The sequence below is a fragment of the Petromyzon marinus genome, chromosome 1, assembly GCF_048934315.1.
Source record: "Petromyzon marinus isolate PM22_M1 ecotype Great Lakes invasive population chromosome 1, UKy_Petmar_22M1.pri1.0, whole genome shotgun sequence".
Taxonomy (NCBI): Eukaryota; Metazoa; Chordata; class Hyperoartia; order Petromyzontiformes; family Petromyzontidae; genus Petromyzon; species Petromyzon marinus.
Window position 1 is genome coordinate 34831543 of NC_133667.1, and position 24102 is coordinate 34855644.

At 42.8% G+C, this 24102-nt stretch overlaps 1 protein-coding gene across 6 annotated transcripts in view; it reads right to left on the reverse strand.

Moving 5' to 3' along the window:
* The window catches only part of TARS1 (threonyl-tRNA synthetase 1), a 33102-nt gene extending 9829 nt beyond the window's left edge, over positions 1 to 23273 (reverse strand). The window contains exons 1-10 of one of the 6 annotated variants that reach the window (XR_004402562.2): positions 22805 to 23273; positions 20583 to 20712; positions 20348 to 20448; positions 20124 to 20176; positions 19905 to 20031; positions 19148 to 19323; positions 15753 to 15978; positions 14811 to 14987; positions 11994 to 13979; positions 4767 to 5033 (exon numbers count right to left, since the gene is read on the reverse strand). Coding sequence is in view for 5 of the 6 variants with exons in the window: in XM_032950605.2 (XP_032806496.1) it covers positions 4767 to 5144 (378 nt within the window). In the remaining variant the exon portion in view is untranslated. Of the gene's footprint in view, positions 1 to 405; positions 615 to 713; positions 891 to 4766; positions 5593 to 11488; positions 13980 to 14810; positions 14988 to 15752; positions 15979 to 19147; positions 19324 to 19904; positions 20032 to 20123; positions 20177 to 20347; positions 20449 to 20582; positions 20713 to 22804 lie in introns of those variants that run through there. The other 5 variants (XM_032950615.2, XM_032950626.2, XM_032950605.2 and 2 more) reach the window with 5 other exon arrangements.
* Positions 23274 to 24102: the final 829 nt, after the last annotated feature.

Sequence of the window (24102 nt, forward strand, 5' to 3'; positions counted from 1 at the left end):
GAATAAACACAATGACCGGCGGACTCGAAGGACAAAATGAAATCAATGATTACCGACCCCGGCGAGACGCGAAATGCGAGTTCACGGCAAAACCAAGGAACGACAGACGGCGCTGAACCCAGACTAGAGCCACATGCACGACAATTCTACACTCATCGACACGCAATCAAGCTGGAACAACGCAAGCGGACACCGACACGAGACGAAGCTTAGAGGGAGACACAAAGAGGTCAACTAAACAAAAACCCCGCGTGGGAGGTGGGGGGGCTCCCTCTCTCTTCTCGCTGCAGCACCGCACGACCTAGGGGTGGGTGGGGGGCCGGGTTCAGCTCAACAGGACACTGTACACACGTGGCCACTACCCCGCTCGCCGCTTCGGGGAAGGGATACGGAAGGCGGGCTGACCAGGCTCGCTGCCCTAGCGACAACAGCCGAGGTGGAGGGTGGTGGTGATGATGATGTGGACGAGGAGACGGCGGCGCAAGTCCCCGCGTGAATCCGCCTTCCCGCGCCCACCATCATCGCGAACAACACGCGACCCGCCATAGGCGGCCACACATCCAAACCTGCCACCACCCGACTTCTACGCTAACACAGCGGGGGGCCGGGCTAACTGTACAAGACGAATAATATTAATAATAAACAACCACCACCACGACGACGACTACTGTACGTGTAACAAGAAGTATGGGAGACAATGAAAAGCCGCCTGCCTTTCCGTTATTTAACTGCAGATCCTGGACGCTGGCTGTCACGGCGTCCGCCATGGTTCGCGACTCCGGCAGGCAGTGAGGAAGGGAGAGAGAGAGGGCCGGGGGGCGGCGGCGGGCAGAGACGCGGAGGAGAGCGAACGAGCGAGCGCCCTCCCTCGTGCTTCGCTGGAGTCGAACTAAGCGGAACACCCACACACACACCACACGCCCCCCCCCCACAGGCCCCCCCCCACACACCCCCCCCCCCCACACACCCCCCCCCCCCACACACCCCCCCCCCACACACCCCCCCCCCCCACACACCCCCCCCACACACACCCCCCCCACACACCCCCCCCCCACACACACCCCCCCCACACACCCCCCCCCCCACACACACACCCCGTATAGCCTTAACAGACTGTAGGGGCAAGTGCTGTTAGCGAGCACCTATGAAGGCCGGAACGGTACACGAGGGGGTGGGTGGCCAGCACCACGCCCGACCGCCTTTGTCTCCCTAGTGGCGATATTTACACACCGCACCAGGTACTCATTTGAGGCTGAGTCGACCTAGGGGAGGCCCGGAACCGGTTCAGATAATCGTCACTGGTGTTGGCCGTGAACGGGAATCGAACCCGGGTCGCCAGGTTCATAGCGCAGCGTAGCGCTAACCGCTACACCACCGCTCCCCACTGAAGGCATACACACATACATACACCCCACACACACACACCCCTGGCGGCTGCGTGGTGGCTGCTTGGCGTGTTACGTAGCGAAAACGTAAGACTCGGGCCCTAGTGTGTGGTTTGGTGGGTGGAGACGTAACGAGCGAATAGAATTCGCCGTTGGGGGCAAATAATGGAAGGGATGGGGACAAAAAAGGGGTCGGTCAATAAGCGAGGAAAAAAAATCTCACGGATTTTATCAACTGTTTGTGGACAAAACACTTCCTGCCACGCAACACCCACGACCACTAACTACTAACCACGACTCATCTAACACCCATCAAACAACTAGGCCCGCACGCCCTCGAGAAACTAAATTTTTTTGTTAAAGTCCGCCCAGCGCAAGCGTTCCACGTATTATATACCCCCTAAAGCACTTGGCTGTGATATTTTTAAATTATTTAATGATGTATTCATCCTTGGGGTGAGTTGTTTTGTTTTACTACTGTACTGCCGACGTGTATGCCTTCATCGGCCCGCATTTACCAGCGTTATGGTCGAATAATCACGTCCCGCGAATGCGTGGGGGGGCTCTCATCCAGCAGTGGATTGGCAAAATGGCTGTACATGTACGAAATTGTGGTCAACGTAGTGGCTTAGATGTACGGCATTTAAAGCGACAGTGTGTCTAATGTCTTGGCTGTGACATATACACGTCGGAAGATTAACAAAACGCAGACGAGAGAGAATGAACACGAGGCAAATAGCAACCCCAAATGAGTGACACGGCATGGGCAGGCTTTCATCCAGTCGTGGACTGACCAAGGGGCTGTATAAGACGATCACTTTTATCGTACTGTGGTTAGTAGCTAAAGAGTGAAAGAAGGAAACGATGACGAGCCGTGGTGGGTCGTGGGGAACCTTCTAACATTGATGATTTTCGGAGGGCAACTACGTTTGAGAGGTTAACCATAAGACGAATGAAGATATATTTGCTGTATAGCAGTAATCCAGGCATGACTGAGAACGGCATGTAGGCAAGTAACCATTATTAGATTACATCATATTCTTGTGCTGGCGATACACGATTCGAATGCGTTGTGTGCGAGAGAATGAATTCTTAACGCCTTATTAAAAATATTAACATATCCTGTTGAGTGAGAATAAAATGTACCGTACACGTGAGTAAAATAAATCCACCAGCTACGAGACAATCCAAAAATGAGCCAAATTAATAATTGTTTGATATGAATAGCCTCTCGAAATCGTGATAATCGAATCTATGCAAGTGTGATGGTTGGAGGTGAATGCGTGAAGTTGTACCGTTTCGTAAGAACCGAGACGAGATCATTCAAACAAGGCACATTCCACATTCCAAAATAAAACCATCTCAATAATACCAATGATGTCACGAGTTGGTTTCCAATCCGTCTCTACACACTTACATTGTACACACACACACGAGGCTGAACCATGTCAATACCGTGCAATTTTTTTAAAGTCAAGTCTTTATGCACAAACCGTACAACCGAAGAAGTGCATTGCGAATGTCGGGGGTTAATTAAAAATAAATACTGTACAAGTTGTGGCACTTGTCAATCGCCTACTCTGTAAACGTTTCGACTGCCTTAATCCATATATAGCGAGTCATATACATTCTCAATCTCGCGAGGCACAACATCCCATCGCATTACACGTTCTAAAAACTGGTCAGCAACTTGCAGGTCGCCACACTCGCCACAAAACCATCGATTGTTTTATCGATTCTACGTGGGGGAAGAGACATCTCCGATACAGCCCTACTGCACGGTCAGCTGTATAAACACGGATGTTGAGTTTACGTGGCAGTGTAGCAGAGTGTCTGCGATGTTAGGTGATCCACGTACATTGCGCCCTATGGTTGGCGGCTATGTACTGCGGCGTCTCTGTCCGTTTCCATGAACAATGCAATCGAATAATGCTGAATGGTGCGTGACATATTAAAAACTCTCGGCAAAACTTTTCACCAGCAAGATATGTGCCATGATTTGTACACAATAATGTATACAATACATACGTTATCCGGAATATATACTGTACACGTAATTAGCAACAGCGTTAAACAATAGCCCCATGGGTTCATTCCCCAGCCACAATTGTCATCAGTGGCGTGTGATATCTGGTGGCGAGGTATGGTAAAACAACCCAATGACTAAACATAAACCATGAAGCCAATAGAACAATCTTTAGACACTAATTGAAAAATTATATCTTGTCTTATGTCGCCACGAAGCGCCTCGGATACATCACGACCATCAAACGCTATTCTTTCCCCAGAGACTGTGATTAATACATCATCATGCATGTTCACATTCAAAGGGCACGGCCAAGATAATTGACGCCCCATTGCATTTCCGTACCAAAACCGACTGGTTTCTAATAGCAGTGTCTGCAACGCGTTCACTGCTTTTCAATTAAAACATTCCTGTGACATTAGTTCATGTTTTTTTTTAAACAGTCCCGAGGTGCCAGAGGGTAAAAAAACTATCTAAAAAGTGCGTTTTTTTACAACTTAAACGACAAATACATTACAGTGCGAGCACTGTACATTGCTTACGCTCATATTAATTTTGGTTGAAATGTTTACACGCTAAATTTACCCCACGGGGTGAGCTATAAAAAAAACCAGGTCCACCCGTTCACGTGTAAGTCTGTCGCGGTTAAAGGTTAACTTAACAAGCGCAGCATCAGCATTGATGAGCAGCACACATTTTAAAAACCACTCACCATTCATGATTAACTATATACTGTACAGTAGACCAATGACCCGTCAGAATAGTAACAACCTTGAAATATATAAAAACGATTTGTAAATAAACGTTTCGTGCAAAGGACCTTCTTCAAATGGAGGTGATTGATGCTTAAATACAAGTTGTGATTGTGCAGCAGCTGACTGTACATCCACGAAAGCAATGTCTTGTTTGTTGTAACAGATGCCATTAACTGGATGTCACCAAGACCCTCGTATCTTACCCGCCCCTAACTGGACATCCGTTAAAAAGAGCTTTATAGCTCATCGGATTCCACCAGTACGTTTTGATTCTTCTGATCTGGGCCACGTCGTTTTAAGCGTGTTTCATCGCGACCTCGCAGCACAAAAAAAGTTTAACGACGCAACTTCAAAACAACACTCGAAAGTTAAACATTAACCAATAACTTCAGACAAAACGCTGATTTAAAAAAAAACACAAACAGCTGTGACACACCGCCGCAACATGCCAACCAACCACACTTGCTGCAAGAACGCAAGCGCGATGTCAACATGCAACCGAAACACACACACACACGTGTTTCTTGTGGCAATATTAACCAGCAACAACATCAAGTGGCCGGACGCACGCACCACGGCCTCGCGCAATCAGCAGCTGACCTGCCGGCTACCCGCCGTGCCGCTGGACACGACGGGCTGCGGCGTTGCCCGACCGCAACGCGCCGCGCTCTCCTCCGCTCGTAGGCTCCTCTTCAGGTGGCCCAGTTGGTATTTCAGCTTCTCGTTGGCGGCCCTCAGGGCCACGAGGGTCGGCGTGTCCGGCGCGCTGCCCTCCGCGAGCCTCAGCTGATGGACGGCGGCGATAAGCGATCGAACCTCGGAGTCCTGGCTCTCGATCCGGGCGCAAATTCCTCTCGCTGCAGCCATCTTTTCGTTGCGGGTGGAGGTGCGGCGGGGGGGGGTGAGGACGACCCCACATGGAAACACAAGGGGGCATTGCACGTCATTGTTAACATCATAAAGCAGGCCAAGCAACATTCGTTTGGTTCAGCGTTTACGAATGCATTTTTTTTTAAACACGTGAACACACACGTGTACACGCGCGACGCATACAAGCTGCATTGGCGTTACATCGGATGCGCTAAATGGGCAGTTGCATGCTCGATTTTTTTTTTTACACAGCCGTCTTTGTCATACAGTCAATAGTGACCGCGATTGCTAATGTGACGTTGTACAGAAATAATTCGTAATTATGGATGTATCGTACGCTTCACTTTATATACGTTTACCAGTATGTAAAAAACCGAATGAATGTGTTCAATCAGTTTTTTTTCCCAAACAGGTGACTGCATTACAGCGATAATAATGTAATGTGCCCCCCACCGAAATGTTGAGCTGGTTTGCGGCACTGAAGTAAAAAAAACTGACTAAACTATATATTGTTATATTCTTGGTTCTTTCGGTAAAGTCACGTAGAAGGGAAACAATAAAATAATAAAAATATAAAACAATAAAATTCTCACGACGTTTCCACTGCAACACACGCAATCATCATCAGGTGTGAAAACCACAGCACGAATATTTTTTTCTAATTTTCTTGCTGTGGTTTTCACACCTGATGATGATTGCTTGCGTTGCAGTGTAAACGTCGTGAGAATTTTATTGTTTTATATTTTTATTATTTTGTTTCCCTTCTACGTGACTTCACCGAAAGAACCAAAAATTTCTTTTGGTAAAGTCAAGTAATTTTATTGTTTATATTTTTATCATTTTATTGTTTCCCTTCTACGTGACTTTACCGAAAGAACCAAGAATATGAATCCCTGCAGTCACGAAAGCTTTAAATCAAAATGTATACATTTTTATTTTACCAAGTAAGGCCCACCGAGCTTTGAGCTCTTTTTTCAGAAGCGACCTGGCCACAAATAATAGCTCGACGAAGTGGCTTATCATGTGGAAAGGCAGAGCAGCCAACTACTCTCTCAACGCTCGTCGATTATCAATGTCGAGGGGAAAAAAACCGGATGACCCGGAAAAACATCGACGCGACCACGGAGAGGCTGCAAACTCCAAATACACCACAGGCGTCAGGGTCAGTCAGGATCGAACTCACGAACCTCCTGAATTCCAGGTAGAGGTAGTTAACATCTCGCCACCGTGGCACCAAGTACAGGGCAACATAACACGTGGTCAGCTCGGCGGGCGGAGGAATTAACTCAACTTACTCGAATAAAAATGGCCCTATTGGGTGTTTTTTATCCGTACAAGTAGAGATTTCCCATTTTCCAATACGGAATCGTGGCCCTACTAAGCACGACTGCAGTCGTGTGATTAACACATTGCTTTATATTTGGTAAGCATGCGGATTAGAGTGGTGAATGAAGATACTGTAATACGTCACGTGCAGCTTATTTCAAACGCGTCATTCTAATTGCCTGATGAATGGATAGAATAGGCGTTACACATTCAAACAAAATATTAAAACGTGGAGGGGTTTTTTCCCTACCCTGCCCGTAATGTAGATTTTTTGTGAACAGGATCTGTACGTTACATATCCGTCCCATCCATTCTATCTCAATAAGCAGAAACAAAAAACAAATGTCCCATTCAACAGAAAAAATATATATATAAAACTATGCACGCATTGCGTTTGTCAGTGGTGCCCCAAGTACAAAACACCCCCCAACCCCACGGAAACCACGGTCTTGCAGCAGGAATATAAATAACCCTTCAAACCTCGACTCAAAAAAGGTCGGCGAATGTTGAAAGGCAGTGTCATCGGTAAAGTTGCCCCCCCCCCCCCCCCCCTATAAACAGTATGTTTATGATTTTGGATCACGGCCCACCATAGACCTTACGTATTCCCAAAATACAGTACGAAAAACTACCCTTGTTTCTGATATTTTACATGCCATAAAACAAATTAAAATCCCTAAATGTAAAATATTATTTGAATGTCCAGTAGAGGCTTAAACATACCAACGTATTCTCGATTGAGAGTAACATTTTACGTTTCGGCCAACGAGCCTAAGGTATTACAAATAGTATTTTAATTAGAAATGCGGCTGAAATGTCGTAAATCACTCTCAAATAAATAAGCCAGGTGTTAGGATGCAATCATTTGATGTACGTGTATTAGTTCTACAACTCATGTTTTTAACAAGTAGTGTATAGGGTATGAATCACAACTTGCATTACCTCTGATATAATGCATTCCTTCACATCTTCGGCCTATTTGGCCACGAAACAGCCGCGCTGGTATAGCAGGAATAGCCAAGCATCCTAACAAACGCGGAGCCCATGCTTTTCGTTCAATGGATGCGCTGCATTACCCATCTTCAAGCAAGCATGTTTCAAAATACAATGGGCCATGAACACATGGGTACCGATTGAAGACGCACTTGTATACGTAATTCTCCAACAGTGGGCATGTATTCTATATTTGTTGGCCAGTCTACGAGACAGTAGCTCTCCTCCGAATGATTTACACTTACCATTATTTTTAGTGTAACGTGTTTGATGCGCACATGTTTAAATCACAGCGCCAATTGATGCGTAGCGGTAGAATATCAGACCGGCACACTGCCGCGCCAATTGCCTCCAGTCGGATTGAGCCAGAATTGGCTCCCACAAATACAACGCACCTCGCGTATACACACATGACCACAGCCAGGCAGGCTGGAATTAATTTCTCGTAGAATATTTTCTGTGGACGCCAAACGCACAACCCCACGGATCACCTCCCCCCGAGTACCTCCCCCCCACCCCCCGAGAGTGTGGGGGCATTTTCCGTAGCTCCGTCCCGGGTGAATTAAACCCCGATAACGGTTACAAGTTTTGTTACTCTTGTCAGATTTGGATAATTATTAAAAAAGTCTCGTCTCAAGAAGTGAACTTATATAAATGGCGAAAAGGTCGCTCGTTAAATTCGCAGCCACTCACATCTATCGCACGTGTTGAATATTTTCAGTTAAAAATTTAACTACGCGATGGCTCCTTTGCATTGACACAACTGAACGTATTCTCTAACGAAGTCTACTTTCAAAGCTTAAGAGGGAAAAAAACCCTTAAAAAGTTGCCACGTAAGTTTTCGCGGTTGTGCCGTTTAGTTCTCCCGATGCGTTCTCGAGTTATATCGCGTCGTTTGGAATTATGCCCGACGTTTCGTTCCATGTGGTTGCAGCTACTTCACGAACTGAATTTCCAGGCACTGAAGCGCCTACTGGAGACTCCCCAAGACTTAAACGTTAACCGCGATTGCAATTAAGCAATCTGGAGCTATTTGAATAACGGTTACAATTAAGGTAAAGTATAACGTTTGGTATACAGATAGCGTTAAAGAAAAGCTACTGCTTTTCAAAAGACGCGTTATAAAGAGTAAAGTAGCCCCATTAAATGTATGCAACCTACATTAACACTTACGCAGCTCACAATAGGCCATTGAAACAGCCGCGGCTTCTCAGACCCCAAAAATGATTTGAACGCCAATTAATCTCAACATCAATACGGGATGATCCGGGTTTCTTGGCTAACGGGTGCAATACCACTTCCGATCAGCAGGGCAATTTAATCACGGGGTACGGGTAATAAGGATACAGTATTTGCCAATGGCAAAATACATTTGGCGATAGTTCTATTTACAGTCTCTTTCACACACGCGTGCATTGTGGGATTTGTTCTGCTAGCACGAATAAATAGCTTTCAAACAAAGAGAGGGGGGGGGGGCAGCAATGAAGTCACCTGACCCGTGCTCCAAAGTTTACTTCACCAGGTCGGTTGTGTTAGAACGAATAATGAAGCACGCATTCTGCGCGTGGCTTCCTCTGATCGAAGTTGTCAATTACCTGCCCTGGCCAAACATGTCGATGATAATTCCGATGTGTATCGAAACCTTCCTTCGCCCAAATCCAGTTATGCTCTTGTTATCCATGTAGTCGTCATTATTGCGTCGATGCATATAATATACTCCGTTGCCGATGTCGTGTGGGTTGACTACTAAACTAAACTTCTTCGTCTCCAACCGAAATCTTCAAACGGGGAATTCAGCTTCAGCAGCACCACCACTTTCACTCCAGGAAAAAATTGTGAAACACGGAAAGCCCTTTCCTTCACAGCGTCAAAATGCCGAGGTCCAAATAAACGCATGGACGCCTCTTGATATAAAGTGTTTGAATGCGTTCACGTTGCACACTCCACCGAGCTGCACCGCCAATAGTTGCTTTATAGGGCGCTACAGTATATACTGGAATTTACACTTAGCTGCCGATTAATACAATCTGTATAAATACGTGCTTAAAAAAAACATCCATTGAGTTGTGTACACCATATTCCCAAAATAACCTTTTTTACTACTGTAGTTTGTAAATGTGCTGTATATAGTAGCCCTCCGATGTGTTTTCAGGTTGTAGCGCGTTGTTTCCGCACCATCCCCGATTGCTTTGCTCTCACGTGCAAGGGAGCTTCTTCATCCCGAACATGCGGTATAACCCAAAAACACAACGGAAAACCGTACAACCCTTTCACATGGACAAATGTATAATTGCCCAACTGAGCCATACATAACCGGGATTGTTTTTGGGTTCTCCGAATTAAAAACCAATGCATACTTTCAAAGCAATAAAGCATTTGGACAAGCCAAACGCAGGGAAGAAAATTAACCCCCCCCCCCCACGTCGCATCAATTGAGTTTTGATGGCATTCTAACCAGCACTATGGGTAGTTAGCTACCGACTTTATTAGTTGTGCTGTTGTCAGTAATCTCACATGCTATGCTCTATAACAGGTTCACAATTACTTAACATTGAATGCTGACCAATGAAAAAAAGTCAATCTTAAATCCACTTAACCATTAGGGGGAAAACAAATCTTGCAAAGCTCAATTCGCAACTGCTAGTTGACGCTTCCCCCCATATTCTTGGTTCTTTCGGTAAAGTCACGTAGAAGGTAAATCATAAAAAAATGTATTATTATTTCCCTTCTACGTGACTTTACCGAAAGAACCAAGAATATGAATCCCTGCAGATTGTCTTCTAGCCGTCTTGCCATCTGATGTTTTGCATGCCACTGTACATCACAAGAATAAAGGTGGATTGTCTTCAATGTTGCCGATAGCATAAGTGTCATAACTCAAGCAGTGTGTGTGTACTGTCAAATCCGTGTCTACCTCTCCACTCAAGCTATTTACAAAGTTTGCTTTACAAAATTGGTAAAAAAAAAGTAAAAATTAAAGCATGTGCAGCAAAACAAGAACGAGTTCTGCAAACACTTTCAGATGAACGACTAAATGCAAGAGACCCAATATCTTGATTTGGGCCAAATCTGCTGGGCGAAATAAACTGATGCAGCCATCAATCACATGGTAAAATAAATGCATTGTGTTCATCAAGTCACAGTTAAATTTCTTTTCCAAGCATTTTTTTTACAGAAACATGAGTGACAAAGCAGATCTTCGGCATCCTCCTCACCCAGAACTTTTAACCTGTTGCCTTGTGGTAACTTTGTGTGAAAACAAAACTCACTGAACGTTACATCAACGCAATTTTTTTGTTGTGCTAACCATACTTGCCTTATGTACAGATCAGAAAGGGTCAGCATTTTTAAAACTTTACAATCTCTTCCAGTATACAACAGCAGCACACCTACACAATAAACTTACCGTATTTTAATTGGGATTGGTGGTTAACTGTATTTACACCATTATGAACACAGAATCTATCACATTCTACTTGTGATAAATTGTTTTACTTACAAAAACAGTAACGAATTGAAATAATTATGCCACAGAATTTCTAGTTTCTGCACAAAAACAAGCATTGAGAGCCTCTAAAACATATGCTGTCTAGACAAATTCAAACACTAGTTTTTTCCATAATAGGTGTTTGGGTTAGATCGCGTAAATGTGTCGTTAAAACCCGCCACCACCCGACACAGCTAAATAGTAAGGGTTGTCACGTAAACAAAACATGCTGTGTCAGGCGGTGGCTGGTTTTAATGACACATTTATATATTTACGCGATCCAACCCAAAAACCTCTATTATGGATATTGGTCGCGAAAGCCTACGTGTTAAACTATTTTTTTCACTTGCGTTTTCCCTACAAGTCTATCCATGTAAATGTTTAAAGGAAAAATTCACTTTGAACAAATGTTCTTGAACTCATGTCAGTTGACCATTTCGCTTGTGACGCGCGCAGTAATATTGTAACATTTAAAAAATATTAACAAGCTAGTTGAATTAGAATTCTGTAACAGAATCAAACTCTGTTATAATAGTACACAGCAACCAAGCTTATTTCAAATGGATAATCATTTCTTTCATGCTAATCATTACAACAGCAGGGGCACATCCAAATATACAATGCTGTAGAATTTGCATTTCAATACCTGGGAGGAGGCATGAATGGCCTCTTTGGTAATGATGGACTTGCACCAAAAGGGGGACCTGGTCTTTTTATGCCACCATCAAAGGGAATTCTAGGATTAGCAAGTAGTGCCCTAGGCCTAAAATCCCTGCTGCCTTGGAACTGCTGTCCAACTAAAGGCCTTGGTTGTGGAGGAAAATCCACTGATGATGGCGAAACGTGATTTGCTAATAATTTGTTTTGAAAGCCACCGTCTTTGTGGTACGGCTTACTGTGATCTTCCTGTGGCATGGCTACTTGAGGCTTGTCTGCACCACTGCTAGAAGCATTATTCCCCAAAGTGTCACCGCACTTCTTGCCTGGGTCAGGCTGGTTCTGAGGTGGCTCTTTTTTCTCTTCATTACTAATGCCCGAGTCAATCTCTGCCTGCGACTGGTTGGCACCAATTTCCTGCGTTGGAGTTTTGTGTTTGTTACTCTGAACGTTCTGGTCGCTATTGCTACTGGAGCTCGGAGTTTTAACTTTACCTTCATTCTTTTCCAGTCCATCCTTGGGATCCTCTTTCTGTGCCTTCTTTACAGTGGTGTGCACTTTTTCTCGAACGAAAGAATACTTTGACCTATTGTGGTGTGAGGACAGCTTTTGTGTGTGGGAAAAATTTAACTTCGAGTGAGGCACAGAGTGGGACGGCGATTGTGGAGTAGGGTGGCTGGGTGCTCGTTGCTTAATACTGGGTGCTTTCAAGGATTGTGCTTGCGTTGAGACTGATGTGGGCAAGTTAGGTGTAAAATGTGGCCGTTTAGGGCTAGGTGTAGGCAACAAGTGGGGAGCAACGACATACCCTGGAGGAAGCGAAGGATGTTGGACAGGAGACTGTGATGAAACTGTACGGAACGGTGGCGTTTGCACCGAATGCGATGTAGGTGTGTGTACGGGCATTGGCTGTTGTAAGATGAGATGGGGGTGAGATGCTAGAATTGGTTGTGTGGGAGAGAGTGGGACTTGATGGGCTGGAGGCACCAACAATGGACGAAGATGGGGTAGGTGTGGCATTAATGTGGTATGCGTTGACAAAATCTGATGTGGAGAAACTGCCATTGGATGGGCTACAGGTTTGGCAAGGGAAAATGGTCCTAGTTCAAATGCAGCTGGGTTACGAGGAAGGAGAGGGTTAGTGTGGTTTAAATGAGACACCATATAGTGGTGAATCTCCGATGCCAAATTAGAATGAAATGGAAGCTGAGATGTTGGCGACTGAACTGGCGGCCTATTCGAATAATCAAAATGACTATATGGAGATGTAGTTGCTACGTCTTTCATTGCCATTTGTGACTGGTTTTGATTCGTGCTGGCAGAAGCTCCATATCCCCAACTGCTGTGCACATCAGAAGACGTCCCAACATTGCTTGCAGCTTTAGCTCCTGCTACAGTGTGAAACTGAAAGTCGTCAGTGTTGCCCACAGGTGCCCCCGATTTTCTGGAGTACCCGGTGTCATTTGCATTTTCATTGTCATCTTCATTGCTACAGGAGTTACTCAAAACTAGAAGATTTGAGGACATTTTTCTTGCAGCTGTTCTCATGGCAGGTTTTCGCTCTTCCTCGGCACTATAAAAGCTTTGTAGTGATTCTTGACTGGATTGATAGGCTGTGTGATTTGATAAAGGATAGCCAGTCATCGCGTACTGAGGGAAAGTACTGTATGAAGCATCCCCAGTTTGACTGAAGGCTGTGAGGTCCGAGGGTTCATCTTGAGTGGGCGTTCCACTGCCCCTTTCATTCGCAAACAAGTTATCGTCATCTTGTTTCTCTGTTCTACCAATCCCCATCAGTGTAGGGATATGCGCTGGTATTTCCGGAGTTCCTGAATATTTGGGTATCGTTCGGTTTTGGGCAAGGGAGGGAATAGGAGAAGGTCTATCCGATGCAATGGAGGGAATGGGAGTTTCTTTTATAACGGTAAGCGACGGAATAGAGGAAGTCGACTTGTTAGAAGCCATGCTCGCACGTCTGACACGCGGCTTCTCAAAAGTAGGCGTGGAGACTGGGGAGGAGCCTTCGAAGGCCGTCCTCGATGATGGAGCAGACTCTTCTGCGTTGTATGGATTTTCATCTGCCGCTCTTACAGGACTGCCCAAACTAAAAGGCAAAAAAGTCGGGTTGTCCTTCAACATACTGTGGATCCGACTCTCCAGGCTGCTTGAGGACGAAGACTCGGGCACAGTGTTTATCTCCAAAGTATCAGTTGACTGCTTCTCGGCCATGGGACTGAAGCATTGATGTCGTGCGAACTCATCGCCGCAACTATCTGTGGAAGAGCGAACGCTCTTGCCGGACGGAGATTTAATTTTTTGCGATTTAACAGAGTGGCTGCAACTAACCCCACCAGCAGCTGACATGCTTGGGGAGAGAGTCTCAGAGTCCGACCCTTCAAAACTCTCTGCAAGTGGTGAAGCAGATGCAGAGTCTTGAACATCTGTGTTGGCTTCTTCTGCCTGGAGCAAGCTGGAAAAGCCTGACAAAGCACAGCAATCACTTAGCATAGCATCGTTTTGTAATATTATTCAACTAATAATCATGCATATTCAAAGTTAGTAACTACTCATTTATCAATAATGGCATTTATTTATTTTTACATTCATAGTGTGTCCTCAAAATAACGGGATAATTCAGGTATGATGGTGGTGACCTCGTAAATCCATCCAAATATTAAAACGCCATTAAGGTCAAGACCAAATTTGGACCATTAACCCGCTTTTAACATTATACAAACATATTGCTTTTCAATTTATAAAATATAGAATCGATTACAAATATATACATAACGGTAAAAAGGACCACGAAAAACATCACAAGCCAATTCTAAATCCAAGGCTACAGTAGCTAACTTAGAGTGCTGAACTGTAAGGCAAACGGTACACTGCCATCGCTGTGGCTAGGGGTGGGTTGGCGCTTCAAGAAAAACTGGGGATTTGCAGCATATCTAGACTAAACTACAACTGCCTAACATGTGACGTTTCTGCGCAGCATGGAGATAGAACGGACAACAGCGCAATGGTTTGCACCACTGTTACATTTCTGAGCTTCATAATGAATATATATTTTTCAAATTTTTATAAGTCCTCTGAAAAGTTTAACACGTCGGCTCAAAAGACCAAAATAACACGCAGGACACGGTATATCCACCCACGTTATTCCGAGGACAAACTACACATTTTACTAAAGGAAGGTTAAATTAAGCAATTGTAAGCACGTTCGTGTGTGTTAGATATAACTCGTTGTACAGAACATAATGAACAAAACTTAATTTTGTACGATGTATATAGTATATACTAAACTGGATTACCAGTGAAAGATCCTATAACGCCACTGAGTTTACGGAGGTCCAAATCGGGCAGGCTGGGTATGGTGGAGGTCTTGTTGGCATGCAGTTGTCTGTTACCCAGTTTCATGGCACGGGCAGAGCTGGTTGACTGTACTGTAACTGTGGCCAAAAGTGATTTCTTTGAGGAAGTATCAGTAGCTGCAACAGATTTGACAGCAACATTGTAAACACATGTTAATCCCTAAAAATTACATTTGCAAAGCTGAGAATACGGTGTTTATATTAATATAAAAAGTATCTCTGAAAAAAATATACCAAGTGATTCACAGGAGGCCAAGTATCGGTGCTGTAGAAAATGTTGCAACATTGAAAAATTACCCAAACCTAAATTATAAAAAAATAAGAGTATATTTCCCAAAGCAGATAGTTGCATTGTTTCTTGCAGACGAAAAAGCATCCCAAATAGCATCTCGCACTGGGCATGGTGGAGGCAACGGTGGGTGGATCATTTAGTTATACCATTTTTAATGCCAAAGAGCAGTAGGTGGACAGATAGTAGAGAAAGTCAAGTTGTGAGCCAATCTGTGCAGGCATTTCGAGCTCATGTCCTTCCCTCGGAGATACAAAATGCGCAGAAAAATGAAATTGGATTAATGTCCAAATAAAGGACGTTACTGAAAGACTTGACACTTGGTGAGGATCTTAAGATAAACAAGAAATTATTGCAGCCCTTTGCTGATTCAGTCACAGGCAGATGAACTGTAGTACTTCACCAGGGGGTCAGTGCAGGGAGGGATATAACCGCTTCTGATATTACATTTCACTGATGATAGCCGTGGCTAGGAACCATACTAAGGTAAGCAGATTCATCACAAAGCGTGCTAACCACCATACCCCCAATCAATATTACAATCATTATAATGATCAATTGGTTCATTATTCTTGCTATATCGCCTGACCTACCTGCCGATGTCACGGTATCTTCCGCGTCATCATCTGGCAGATCAATATCTTCCAGGGGTGGGCTGAATGGAGACCCCTCGGGACCAGCCATTGGTGAATCGGAACCCGCAGGTGAGTGAATGCCCGCTGGAGGGGACATTATGGGCGACAGGCCTGGCAGTTTTGCTACGAGTTCCTCGAGCTGCCTCTTCAGGTGAACCACGCGGTTCCCAAAGTTAGTGTATGCCTGCGGAGAAACAATTCAGAGCAGCTTGCTAACAAACGTAATACTGTGGGGGTTATTATGCCTACTGTCCACTTTTAAAAAGCATTAACATGTCAATAAATATTTCCTCTGTAACTTAAGATTTGAGTCCTCTCTTGGGTGGGAAGGTGGAGGAAAAAGTACTCCGTTTTCACGTTTGAAAATATCAATGTTGGACAATCCTTTAGCATGCTCGATAATTTGCATATGCAAATAAGCTGAAAATGTAAACACAGATTAACACGTAGGCTTTAGCGACCAATATTATTCATAATAAAGGCTTTTGGGTTAGATCGCGTTATTTATAAATGTGTCGTAACCCTCCACCACCCGACACGGCCAATCAGCAAAAAAGTGTCACGTTGACAAAAGACAAATATTTCGATTTAAAGCTTTCGTGACTGCAAGGATTCATCTTCTTTGGTTCTTTCGGTAAAGTCACGTAGAATGAGAATAAAATAATAAATTGATAAAATAAAATAACACAATATTCTCACGACGTTTCGGCCACAACACAAGCGGCCTTCATCAGGTGAAGGGACGAGACTGTCTGGAGGACAGCGCTGGAGTGAAAAAATCCACGCTCAGATCGTGACCTTTAAGCTGTGTGAGAAGAAACAAAGCGCCTTGACAAAGGAAATTGAAATGGCTGAGCTAATCACTCAGCCATTTCAATGCTAAATTCTATGCTAATTCCTTTGTCAAGGCGCTTTGTTTCTTCTCACACAGCTTAAAGGTCGCGATCTGAGCGTGGCTTTTTTCACTCCAGCGCTGTCCTCCAGACAGTCTCGTTCCTTCACCTGATGAAGGCCACTTATGTTGTGGCCGAAACGTCGTGAGAATATTATTGTTTTATTTTATTTTATCAATTTATTATTTTATTCTCATTCTACGTGACTTTACCGAAAGAAGCAAAGAAGATGAAAAGACAAATAGTTCACTACTTTAACCCACCGGTGTGTTGGCGAATTGCCCGATGATGCTGGATGTAATTACCAGCGAAACGTCGTACTCAAACTGTAAATGTTGTGGATTCACTCTTCAACACACCGGTGGGCTAAAGTAATGAACTTTGTCTTTTGTCAACGTGACACTTTTTTGCTGATTGGCCGTGTCGGGTGGTGGAGGGTTATGACACATTTATAAATAACGCGATCTAACCCAAAAGCCTTTATTATGAGTAAACACAGCTATTTTGCCAAGCCAAAAGTTTTATATTTAAGACTATGAATTGTGGTCTGGAATTACAAGCACATAATTTGGTCAGTCATTGTACAATCCAATTTCCACTTGAGACGGGTACAACATGTAAATTGATTTTACAATGGATTAAACAATGGGTGTTCTTATTCTTGGTTCTTTTGGTAAAATCACCTGATGATGATTGCTTGTGTTGCAGTCGAAACGTCGTGATAATTTTATTGTTTAATATTTTTATTATTTTATTGTTTCCCTTCTACGTGACTTTATCCGAAAGAACCAAGAATATGAATCCCTGCGGTCACGAAAGCTTTAAATCAAAATGGGTGTTCTGCCAACTTTCAGTTAGTAAAATTACGTTTTAAGGTTATAATAAATATTAAGACGATGTAGAGCACACAATTAAACAAAATCGCACAGAATCATTGGTGCACACCAATTAATGTTAGTCATCTGATAAAAAATCATAAAAGAGGGCTCTGTGACCAAAGATCCATTCCAGCAAAGTATGCAAAGCATGACCCAACAAAAATGGAACTCAATGTACATCTGCCAGGTTCATTTTTAGCAATTTTTCATTGAAAACAAATTAACATACGACAAGGCAGGAAATTGTTTAAGAAATATCAAGTTTTGCACAACCGACTGAAGCATATTATATTCATACCTGTCAACCCCTAATAATTTCCTACTTTATTACAGACCAATTCAGACCTTAGTGGTTAACCTGTGCCCTTAAAAATATCAACGTTTATCCGACAAAGTCCCATCAATAGAAAAAAATAAATTTGCCCGTATTGAAACGGTTGTCCACCATATGGACCTGAAAACTATATTTCCCTGTACAAGAATACGAGTAACACATTTGCCTTATTATGAATAAACCGTATGGGTTGACAGGTATGTATATTTCTGCTTATAAAATAAGCTAAATGATCCCACTTGCACATTTGCCTTTTAATTATATAGAGTTAACGTTAAAATGTTCCCAAATTTAAAACAGCATTTGATTCATAATACACGTAACGGAGTAGATTTCCTTCTCAGAAAGTGGTACACTTTAATTGGTAGTTGCTTTAAAACAAAGAACCCATCGGCATCATATGGCAATTACCATCAACAGCTTAGGCCAACAATGTTGATTCGAATTCACTTTCAAACAGTTGCTCTACGTATTGCTTATTGTATTGTTTTTCAGTTGAGTTCCTCGAAGATGAATTTCTTTTGGGAAAATTATTTGTTCCCTGGGGCAAATGATTGCGTTCCCATTATTGTCTCTAGCATACATGATAGTTAAAATTTACCAATCATCGAGGTTTTTAGCTAATATGCTCCCATTGTTTTACGGGGACTAAAGGACTATATGGGCAGTCCTCAGCTAATGAACATAATTCGTTCCTGAAAGCCGTTCATAAGTCTAACGGTTCGTAAGTTGGAACACAATAATGCACCGTATTTATAAACGCCCATATGGTCAGTGTTATGAAAAGTGTTACGGTTGAACAAAAAGGGAAGCATCGTTAAACTCATTCCAATTTGCGGAGGATCGCTCCTCTTAACAAAATAGTTCCGCGGTTCAGTTTTCAAGTGCGAGTTCACGTTTTAAGTCAATGTTGCTTTTTCATGGAAATCAACGTTGTTTTTTCATGGAAATCAACGTTGTTTTTTCATGGAAGCTGGTTCATAAGTACGGTTGTTCGTAAGTCATGCGTTCGTAAGTCGACGACTGTCTGTACTTAACCGCACTGATCAGTACAGGTTGGTGAAGATACCTTTGCAACCACACCTATGCTAATTACAGTTCACTACCATAATGACTAGCACAAAACATAATTCGGGAATCACACTACATATGTAGTATATAGTCTATATAACACATATTTGGTTTATGCTAGAATGCAAAATCTATCTTGCCTAATTCATTGAACAATGAAGCTGAAGTACAACTCACATTTACAACGATCTTGACATCCTTGAACTGAGATTCATAAAACAGCTCGGCCTTCTCCAGAGCGTCCATGATCATAGGCAATCGTTTAATGTCCTTTTCCAGGTGGTTAACGAAGTCTTCTAGCTTTGCACTTGTCTCTTCCAGTTCGTTTGAAAACAACATTCCACCCTCTTGGTCTGCAAGCAACAATGAAAATGTGTTACAAAGCATACACAACTCACAAAAAAATATATATTTTATGTGCAAACAGACCATAAATTGTAACACAATTTGCATTTCTTAAAAATTATTCAAGACACTTCAGTACTTTTTTGGTGCAAATTTACCATTGTAGAAAGGATAGCTTATATTTTATTTTGTTACTTATATAATCCTTATGGTGGTATCCCAGTGTACTTAATAAAAAATGGCCGAGGCAATAAAATATTTTATTTCTGGGAAACTTTTTTCCAGGGGTGTTACTTAACTCCACGACTGGGGTACCAATCAATCCGAAATCAGTGCTACTCCAAGATGTCGAAACACAGCGAGGACGATTGGGCTGAAACTCTAAAACGCTCGTATGCACCATAGTGTACAGCCCGTCGAGATGAGTCGATTTCTGCATCGCCGACCATCAACACACTAAAAATGACTGCATCACGGACATTATGCAAGAGCCAGGGTACTATGGTACCCCGGGGTACCACCATAAGGTTTATATCCTTGTTCGTGATAGTTAAAACGATAAACATTTTTTTTAAATTAGAGCACTTGCCTTTAATCAACTTGAAATCTTCTACGCTCAAAAATTCAACTTGCAGATTTGCAGCCTGCGTTTCTTTTGTCATCGATTCATCTTCAAACGTCTTGAAGGCAGCGAGTTGCTGAATAATCGAATGCGGCTGTGTGAAAAGATAATGTGTTCACAACAACTGGCAATAACCTACACTTAGTAGATAATGAATGTGTCAGTGTAAAATGGATAATTACTTACCCTAAATTCAGCCAGAACATTTGCATTTTCTGGTGCTCTAGCTTTTTCATTAACTGTAAAATAAAGATAAAGAAAATTAATAAATGTATGTTGAACTTATTATGCACCGTGTGTAGCCAACTGCACGAATCGGACAACAGACTACACACAAAAAAGCATCTCTAAATAAATGAGTTTTCAATCCAACCATGTGAAACATCAGACACATCTTCAAAGAAACGAACCTAATATTTCCCGAAGCTTCACTGTGAAGTCTTTTTTAAAGATCTCTCTTTGTTCCCAGATTCCAAAAATCCTTTCGATTGGTTTTCTTACCGCAATATCCCTGCAAAACAATGCAAAACAACTCATTCAATGGGAACTAGGCAAGTAAAAAAACACATTGTTTCATACAGAATTTTTTAAAAGCAAGCATTTCTTCGATAAAAAAACACACATAAGTAGGATTATTACAATTACCTGACAAGCGAGGTGGCATCTGGGAGAACTTCAGCAAAAGCGTCTCGAAACACGATTGCATCTTTCCTCTTACAATTTTGTACCACATCATTCGCCAGATAAAACAAGTTCAGTCTTTGCTCACAGGGCGCTAAACAGAAACAAAAAACACATTAATGGTTTCATGCGAAACCTTACACCCAGACAAACGTTTCTAAAAGCAAACAACATTATATACAATACTAGCTTTACTACCCGGCTTCGCCCGGGAATTGGATTCTTACTCTTTGGTTCTATTCGTGACTTTACCGAATAGAACCAAAGAGTATGGATCCTTGCAGTCACGAAAAATTCAAATCTAGAATTGGATTGTTGTCTTGGATTAATACACGGCCTACGCGGAGGGTTTGGGAGGGATGCGTGACGTCAGCAGGCACACTGCGTGACGCTGCCGCATGCGGGTGACATCACAGATGTGACGTCACTGCTCACTTGCCGTGCAAAATATATTCATTATTGCACCCCCCCCCCCCCCCCCAATAATACAAAAGTCTAAACTTATACTTTTTGCATTGTGTACAGTCTGGAAGCTACCCACATGCCAAATTTCAAATTGCATGTCGGGAAGTATGCTAAACATTTCGAACAGACACACATTCACAAATTTCCCTTATATAGATTAATATGATAATAAATAAAATTTTGATTTAAAGCTTTCGTGACTGCAGGGATTCATATTCTTGGTTCTTTCGGTAAAGTCACGTAGAAGGGAAACAATAAAATAATACAAATATAAAACAATAAAAGAGAGGACTCAAATATTTAATTTTTTATATTTGTATTATTTTATTGTTTCCCTTCTACGTGACTTTACCGAAAGAACCAAAAACAATAAATTAATTAATTACAGGTGGCACCACGTGTCGCCCTAGGCCAATACATTTCCACACCCATACCGAAATATTTGATTTTAAAAAACGATCCCCATAAACGTTTCTGATAAAATAAACACGTTGACGTTGAATGTATGTTCAGTATAGCATTTCGCACAATTGAGTAGGTTACTAATTCAATAATAAACAATCCGTTAATGCAGTACCATATGCAGGACTGCAATGTATTACACTTTGTTTACGCTTGCGAATAAATGTTAACTACAGCCCCTTGGTCAATCCATTTCAGGACGAAGGCGTCCTTTGCTCAATCCATAGACCAACCACCGGCCACCGCTCCAACCCATATAAACTACAAAACGCCAAAATATCAACTGTATATATATATCACGTCGCTAGTCTACTTGGTTACATCGTACGGTACTTTATCCACTGACTGTTATGCATTTGTGTTAATAAACCCATGCGTTTGGCTTCTTGGAATTAACTGCCAATAAATGTATGGTACAAAAACACTCTACCCAACAAGGCTTCGATGTCCAGTATATAATTAACTATCGGCATCGCATCATGTGAATGCCAAATCACAGATTGAGAGATAGAGGCATTGTGCAAATTTTAGTTTCACAAACTAGTAGCTTCGCAACATGTTTGGTCACGTCGCAACATAACCTAACTGATAATGCAACACATGCATGAAAACATCCACCGAATTAGAAATCTTAAGCCGTATAGATATTTTGATTAACGTTAATCATAATCATCAACAGCCCAATACTTCACTTGGCAGTACACAAAACAGGTATCAACGAGAAAAAAAAAGCATGGACAGATAGGCATGTTGAGCCACTGACGTAATTTACTTCACGAAATACATTTAAATGAGTTACAAAAATAACGTCCGGTTGCATAAAATACCAAGTACATTTTCTAGAACTCACGTTTTAAAAACAAGATACTGTATAATATATTCTAATTGACCAGCATTTGCGTTCAATTTCAAACGACACAATTCGACTCTAAGTGCTTTGTACAAATCGTTTGCAAACGAGTCTTGTCCGAATGGGCGATGTTTATGTATAGTGTATTTATTGACTGTAAAACTTGTGCATAATTGAGAAGGCGCGGATTAAAAAAATAATCTCAAAAGCCATTTCAAAACGGGACCAAACAATAACGTTAAACGCGCGTTCGCAACAACAAAAAAACCTTAACAGCTTAAGCTCCACAACAATATACAGCGGTTAACATCAATAACAAACAGCAAGCAGTCTGCCAAAAGTGACACACGTGCGGAGGCGACAGGGGAGGCCCCCACGGGGACGCCCTCTCCCCGCTCGCCAAACTCACACTTCTTGAGGGATTTGAGCCACCGCTCGACGATCTTTGCGCTCCTGCTCTTGTGGTCTATGATCCAGTGCGAGAGCCCCTGAATGCTCTCCATGGTGTTGCTGAGGCCGGTCAGTTTGCGCTCCAGGCTCTCGGCAAAGCCGGGCGCCGCCGCCATCGCCCCCCCCACTATACGCGGCCGAGCAGAGCAGAACAAACCCGAGGCTGTGGCCTCTAGCCTAGGCCGCTCTCGACCCAGCGCCGTGCAACATTTAGCTTGCTCCTACTCCCCCCCCCCGCCTTCCGCACCCTCTGGATCAATGCAACGTTTGCGAAACAAATTTGTTAAACTTTTCGAAGCAACTGCGTTCGGAATGTTTGTTTTAAGAGAGAAATGAGATGGACGTAAATGCGCCACTGAAGGAATTGCACGGCAAGCCGAGCGCCTCACGCGGACACCATTTTAATTCGCGTTGAGGCCCTGGGCAAAACCATCGCCTACCGAGGGCGATACAGGTGTGTTGGTGTAATCCATCGATATATTTTAACAACTGTACAAGGAACTAAAACGTGCAAATTTATATAATTAACGTGTTAGCAATAAAAAATATCAAGAATAATTAACTTGCTCGTGGCAAAGTGTTTAAATGAGTGATATAATGATTATGACGTCAGGTGAACACCCCCCCCCTCTCTGTGTGTTGGAACAGACCGTATTGGCTTTTCACCCGTCTACCACAACAGGAAGCATCTTCTAGAAGCCAATGCAATTGTATTACTACACTGTTCTCGTATGCCAGTCCTGTAATCGCGTTTGTTTCACGTGCTTTGTGTATCTTAATTTTATGTCACTGTGTACGGCTGTTGCTACATGTGCACAGTGTTGCCCTTGCCTTTTTGTGCCTTGATTTTAGCTATAAAATTGCACGCTACAATTTAAGACGTTTGAAATAAAATACTCCACCAAATGTAACTGTACGTTTTCGCTCAAGTAATTATTCTCCTAAATATACCATCATCAGCTATGAGCTATCTACTGCTGGATGAAGGAATCCCCTTATCGTCATTCCTCGATGTTACAATTCTTCTGCACACGGTTAGCGCGGTTGCGCTGGTCTCAACTCTCACGTCTCTTGCAACTTAACATTAAAACTATGATTATTTACTGCAGTACTAGGGTAATCAAATGTGTAAACGACGAGCGAAACCCATCATAAAAAAATAATCCAGTCGCAATGGGTCACAGCAAAGCAGAGCAAGGCAGCGTGAGAGATAGCGAGATAATTCACAATTAGGAGGACAAGAACAACTACAGGAAG